At 37.2% G+C, this 7,225-nt stretch overlaps 1 protein-coding gene across 1 annotated transcript in view; it reads right to left on the bottom strand.

The window, feature by feature from the left end:
• Positions 1-346: 346 nt before the first annotated feature.
• txndc17 (thioredoxin domain containing 17) overlaps positions 347-7,225 on the bottom strand; it is a 45,328-nt gene continuing 38,449 nt past the window's right edge. Inside the window, exons 2-4 of the mRNA XM_048612379.1 lie at positions 5,033-5,114; positions 3,872-3,947; positions 347-799 (exon numbers count right to left, since the gene is read on the bottom strand). Of these exons, the coding sequence (XP_048468336.1) occupies positions 731-799; positions 3,872-3,947; positions 5,033-5,114 (227 nt within the window). The 3' untranslated portion in view covers positions 347-730. The remainder of the gene's footprint in view (positions 800-3,871; positions 3,948-5,032; positions 5,115-7,225) is intronic.

The raw sequence follows: 7,225 nt of genomic DNA, 5'->3' as shown, positions 1-7,225 counted from the left end.
GCAGTTTACATCTCTTGCCTACACTTTTTAAGTCACCATAAATTGATGCTTCTATTATCCATCCTTGGGCAGTGGGACTAGTTTCTCTGAACTTTTAATAAAGTTCCATGTCTCTAAAATTTGCTTGGCCCTTTAAGTGTATTGCAGGTAAGTTAATTTGCAGATTAGAAAGTGTATTGCAAGCAAATTAAGTAAGGGCTAAGTGTAGAAAAATGCTGTAAAAATTCTGCTCCAAGGAACCATTGTTTATGTTTTGAAATACATGTTCAGTTAAGTGTAAAACTGTTGGTGTGGAGTCTTCAATGAGCCTTTTTCCAAAAAAAAACAAAAAAATTATTTTTGGAACTCGAGTTGAACAATTTCATTTTAAATTCAGAATTCAAAGACAATGGTTATCAAAATATCATTAACCTTCATGCCTTAATACATTCTACAATCTTGTACATTATCAGCAAAATCTAAGTACTCAATTCATTAAGATGGCACATTACGTTTCATGCATTATCCTTAAACATTTCAAAGGGTTTCAAGAACAATTTAGCACAACAGCATACCCTAATTGTCTGCAAATAATGAAACCTAACGAAGGGCTGCCAATGACATTTACACTTGAAGCTTGAAGACTGTCAAATTAGAAACATGGTTCAGTTTGACTTTGTATAACTTTTGATGGAAATCAAGATGTCTCACATCATTCACATTGATGATTAACTGTTACAGTAGGAAATTTTCAATCCTCCGAGAACAGCATTTGCACAAGATTTGGCTTGAACAGCTCCGATTCTACCAGCTTTTGAGACTGAAACAAGAATAAGTTTGGAAATTGAAGGGGTTAAGAGTTTTGCATTAGCACCAACTTTTGTCATAAAAACAATTTTAAAATATTTAATTTTAACAAGAAAAAAATTGCTATAACATGGTTTAAAGTAGTCAGAATCAAGAAAAAAAAGTGCAATTCTGCTAAAGAATTCGCTTTGTTTTTGCTTTCTTTATACTGCTTGTTTTGAATTATTGCTACAGCTTCAGTTTTTGTACCATCTGAAAGTGCCATGTTTAGCAAAAGCATTTTACGGTTTAAATTTTAATTTTAAAATGTTTTAACCTTTTGTTTTGGTCTTTGCAACAATGCAGTGTCCACACCCTTGTGAAATTGAACATTCATCCAGTGAAAAATGTCAAAGTTTTCAAAATGTTTCAGAGCAATTAAATTCTGCTTTGTTCTAGTGCTCTTTCAAGTAACCTTCCTATGGCATTAATATTCTGGAGAAGACGAAGGGAACAAAAAAAAAAAGCTTCTTGGATAACAAGGGAAAGAGATTATGACAAAACAATGAAGGGCATCTGATGAATGCCAGCTGTGTTCTTCAAATAAAAAAGTGAAATACTTGCTGCTTCTCTCCAACAATTGTAGGAATAGAAGTGACAGTTAACATACCAATATGTAAATAGTGATACTAGGAGGTAGAATAGCTCCTACTAGAAAAGGAAGGTGGTGATAAATACAAGTGAGGCCAGGTCAAAATACTGAATGAATTCACATTACTGTTCAACCAGGAAAGAGGAATTTAACAAAGAAACATAAGCAGAGATAGTGGAGGTAATGAACAGCATGCTAATCAAAAGGCAGGAACCCAAAGGCAGGCTATGTTTGACAGGTAGTCATGGAAAAGGACAAAAAGGGGACTGAAAATAAAGAATTCTGAACTGGAAGCAAGACAATTTTAAAATACATAAATCTAGCCAATAGGAGCACCTATTTGCAGCTTTTTCTACATCAGAATAGTGGAGGTCTTTCAAAACAAAAGATTGTGCAGGACCATTATGTTCCCATTAGGTGGACAGTGGGAGAAGAGCAGAGAAACCTGGATGTTAAGGAATGCACAGGATTGGGTAAGATGATAGAAGGGAAGCTTTTGGTAGATACTATGAGTTCTAAACACCAGAAGCACTTTCTAAATGCTTTAGGGCAAGGGCTTGTTTAAAAATGAACTTAGAGCTAAAAGAGGGAGCATGAAAGAGCACTGGATTTTCCTTTATTTGGCCTGCCAAAGGCATTATGTATAGTACAGTATCAGTTTAATCAGGCAAAGAATAGTTGTCCATCTGGAAGTGAAACTGTGTAAGGAGCCAGAAGACATGGTGAGATTTTAAACTTTAAATTTTGTACTCATGATAGAGAAAGATGATGGAGGTATTAAAATCAGGGAGGAGGATTGTGATACACAAATTATAATTAAGGGACAGCTAGTATTAACAGTTTTAGCAGGCTTAATATTAGATAAATTCACAGGCTACTGTGGGAGATAAGGGGCAAGATTGCAGAGCCTCCAGCTTTAATTTTAAAATCCTCTCTGGCCACAGGAGAGCTGTTAAAGGACTGAAGGACAGAGAACATAGTACCGTTATTCAAGAAGGGTTGTAGGGATAAGCCAGGGAACTATGAACAAGTAGACTAATCAGTAGTAGAGCGATTTTTGGAAAAGTTTCTGGAGGGACAGAATCTCTACCTGGAAGAGAAGAACTAAGGATAGTTATTGTGGCTTTGTCAAAAGATCACATCTGACAGGTTTGATTTTTCTTGGAGGTGAATGTGCAGTCTACATATACCAACAAGGCTTTTGATAAGGTCTTATATTGGGAGACTGGTCAAAGAAGGCAAGAGTCCGTGGGATACAGTGCAATTGAACAAATTGGATCCAAGATTAGTTTAGTGACAGGAGACAGAGGAAGGTTGTTTGTGTGACTGGAAGCTTGTGTACAGTAGCTACTGCAAGATTTGGTACTGGGAACTTTACTGTTTGTAGTGTACATTAGACAAAACACAGACATTTGATTAGCAAATTCATGGACGACAAATTCTTGGTGTAGTAAATAGGAAGGAAAAGTCAGACTACAGGACAATATAAATGGGCTGGTCAGATAGGCAAAACAGTGGGGCAAAATGAATTTAATCTGGAAAAAAGTGAGGTGTTGCATACATACTCAAGGACATACACGATGAATGGTTGGACACTAGGAAGTACAGACTATCAGAGGGACCACTGTGTAAATGTACACAGATCCTTGTAGACAGATTAGTAAGGTTGTTATGTTGACAGATAGGATACTTGCTTTTATTATGCAAAACAAGAAAAATAAATACAAGAGAAAGGAGGGTATGATGGAACTGTGTTAGTACTCCAGCTGTAGCCTGTTTGCCACACCACAGGAAGGAAGTGATTACTCCACACAGCATGCAGAGGAGATTCCGGAGGATGTTGCATGGGTTGAAGCGCTTCAGCTATGAAGCGACAGATGGACTTTAGACCAGAGCAGGCTAAGTTGGACCTGATTGAGGTGCATAAAATGACCAACGTAGTAGTAAGAAATCATTCCCTTTAGTAGAGGGGCCTCTTGGAGTTGGCATGAGCTTATTAGACTAAAGTCTTGTCATTTTGTCCATCTCTACCCATTGATCTCATTTGTCAATTCTGTTAGGAATCTGATCAAGCATAAACATCCTTGATATGCATGTGCAACAGGAAAAGCAACCAAAAATATCCTGTAAATTCTTTAAGAGCAGTACAAACATGGAAACTATGCAGGAATTTTATGGAGGATTAATAAAAAAAAAACACCTAAAAGTTTCCAAGATGAAATTTCAAACATTACAACATCTATCAAATGACCTGAAGAGAATCCATTCTGTATCCAAACAACAAGATTAAAAAAATCCAAAATAGTGCAATAAAAATTTCACTTAAGAGCTACATGAATTGTATCAAACATCTTTAAGTTTCCATTGTTTTCAGCTGTATCTTAGAAAGTCCCATCTGGACAATAAAGTAGCAAACTGAGAAAGAATGGCCTTGAAGGAATAATCTGTACTCACTGTGCCATATTTCATGAGAGTTGGTACAGCATTCACTTTCAGAACTGTTCGAAATTTATTTTCAAGGTCCTTCCAACTGGTCAGAGACAATGAATATAAACAAATGTGTTACTTTGTCAAAAGCATCAGAGGTGCCAAAGGATGCATTCATTACTATATTCTACAAAGCTGGCCATTCAGATTGCCAGAATGATTTGGCTGGTTAATTTTGATATTACTTTGTGTAGGTTGTGCACTGGAATTGTTTGATTGTCTGACATCACCTTTCATCTGACAGTTTGTTGAGCCATTATTCTGGGCAATGAAGCTGTGGTTTCAAGCTTCACACATCAGTCACTGGTAACAGGACTGATGAGTGGCAGCTGAAGTTGGGACATCATGGATTACATGGGAACTGGCCAGAGGGATCGGTTGCTGAAGGAGTGAATGTCAGGCTGTGACCCTTCGGTTCAAAAACAAATCCAAAAAAAAATCTGAAGTCTTTGGGGCAAGTGAATGCATGGTTGGAAGTTTTAGAACATAGCAATATTTTCAGCCCATCGTGTCTCCATAAAACAGAGAAAGGATTGGCATTTGTTCAGATACACATCAAAACAATTCAATATCATTCATCTTGGTTCAAATGTAAAACCATAACAGATTTCCACCACTACGTTCCATCAAGTGGAGAATAATACATTTAGCTTAAAAAAATTAAACTTCATCCAGCAATTTCAAAGCTAACCTGATTCTGAAGTATTTTGCAAAGGGAAAAAAGTTATTTATACACCATCTTTCAAATCTCATTCATTCAGCAGAATTTTTCCATCATTATACAAAAGATACCAAATAGTAATAGTCTATTCAATTGGATAACTAGGACTAACAATTTACTATTCATAATGGAAGAAATCAATTGATAATTTAGTTTAAATTGGGTAGAAATAAGTAGTATCTGTATTAGGAGTCCAATCTCAGTAAAGATGTAATCCTAATTAGGCAATGTAATGATAATAAATTAAGTGTAATTTATTTATCCCAGTACTTTTCCGGAATATCTAACAACACTATCTAAGACAACTTATGCTTTTAAAATATTATATAACTGGGTTTTCAGTTCAGTGAATGTTTTTAACAAATGGAAGCAAATTTTTTGACATTTTAAAAACACAAATGACTTACTATGGCCGGTCACCGATTTGACAGTAGATGAAGATAGATCCTTCAGGCAATTTAGTCAGCTCTCCACGGACTATTGGTTCAGCTAGAGAAAGAAATCTCATTGGATCACAGTTCTTTGGACAGTAGCTATCTCATTTTAATTGAAATCAGTTGAAATATCTCAAATATGCTTAGAGGCAAATACCATGAACCAGTATGGTTCACTGACAACTGGGTGGGTGAATGAAACTAAGTTTGTTTCATTTGCTGAAAACTGTATCTTTTGAATTTAACTTACCAAGTTCATAGCCATGAAGAAATGCAATTTCAGTAGCATGGGTTTAATACTTGTTAAAAGCTTGCACATTAGCAAAATACTGGTTATCATTCCTTGCCATCAGGCAACTGTTATTGGACTTCTGCTCTCTAATTTGCTAGTTAAATGTTGCAGCTGCAGGTATAGCTTGAACATAGTGCATATCTGTAGTAAATCTCAAAATTACTTCATGCAGCCATTTGATTTTTTGGTGAAAAATCCCATTATCCTTCACAAGCCACTCACTCATCACCTGAAACAATTGACTTTTTCTGGAGGTGACCTCATTGCTTAATTAAAAACCAAAAGAACTGCAGATGCTGTAAATCAGGAACAAAAAAAGTTGCTGGAAAAGCTCAGCAGGTCTGGCAGCATCTGTGGAGGAGAAAACAGAGTTAAAACAGTTCTGAGGAAGGGTCACCGGACCCGAAACGTTAACTCTGTTTTCTCCTCCACAGATGCTGCCAGACCTGCTGAGCTTTTCCAGCAACTTTGTTTTTGTTCCTGATTGCTTAATTGTTATTCCAAAACTTGGACCAGGCTAGTCAGAACTGATGATATTTATTCTCATTTCAATAGGAGGTTTCAACACCTAAATCAGACTAATTATCAATTCACCAAAACAAGATCACTTCACACCCACTTATTTATACATGTATGTAGAAGGCTTTTATGAAACAGTAGTCATGTCCCTACCTCTGGGGTAGAAACATAACATTGAACATATCAACCATCTCCATTGTAGGAGAATCTGAAACAGCTACCAGATGGAGTGACAAATTTAGTCACTAGAATCAGTGGATATTAAAACATTTTGGACAATATGCAATAAATCATATACTAGCAGACACTCGAGGCCTTCTGTTATCAATGGGCAGCACAAAGTCTACAGAATATAAGAAGGACACAAGAGAGTGGAACATGGTTTACTTTGATAGCTTCTTTCATGGTTATGTTTTAGCTATGTATGTTTCAGGTAAAAAGGGGGCACACTTATTTTAGAATGACATACATTCCCATTTCACCACAGGTACTGAAGCACCAGGTGAACAAAGTGTATAGAATTAATCTCCAAATTAACACCCCACCTATTAATAGTGAAACAGGCTCAAAGTTAGATGACCTCAAGCTTCCCACAGTCATTAATAACAGGACTAATTAGCGGCAGCTGAAGCTGGGACGTCCTTTTGTATTACTTGGGCGCTGGTCCAGAGGGAATGTATGTCAGGCTATGACCTTCCAGATTTGATTTTGAATTGATGGCTTTGGGACGAGTGAGTACAAGATTAAAAGCTTTTAGAAAGGAAAGCAATACTGAGATCCCCTCGTCTACACAAAACACACGAAGGATTGTCATTTGTCCAGCTACGTTATGACATGTCTGGGGCAGGAGAGACGTGAACCCTCAAGAATGGACTAGTCACCAAACTCTAGCATCACCTCGAAAGACAGACAGCAGGAAACTTAAAACTTCTGTTAAAGTGCACATGACTGCGTCTCACCACAGCTGCTCCAGACCATTTCCAGAGTCTTCTACTTTCACGATAAAAGCTCTCTGGTTAATCGGGTCTTATTCAATCTTTTGGATTAACATAACGGAACGTTACAAGCCCTGCCGTGATTTGAGCGGAGTCACCTTGTTAGTTGGTGCTGAGCCTCACACTGCACCACTCCCTCGCCTGTGGCAGTTTTCTAGAAGACTGTTCCCAGGAGCAAACTTTAACCCTCATTTCCCGGGCACCTGAATAGTTTAAATCTCAGTAAATAAAGAACTGCAGATGCTGTAAATCAGGAACAAAAACAGAAGTTGCTGGAAAAGCTCAGCAGGTCTGGCAGCATCTGTGAAGGGAGCTAACGTTTTGGGTCCAGTGACCCTACCTCAAAACACAGTTTAAATC

Source organism: Rhincodon typus, chromosome 26, assembly GCF_021869965.1.
Source record: "Rhincodon typus isolate 14 chromosome 26, sRhiTyp1.1, whole genome shotgun sequence".
Lineage (NCBI taxonomy): Eukaryota > Metazoa > Chordata > Chondrichthyes > Orectolobiformes > Rhincodontidae > Rhincodon > Rhincodon typus.
Note: the sequence above shows the minus strand (reverse complement) of the source record. Positions and strands in the feature narration are given on the sequence as shown.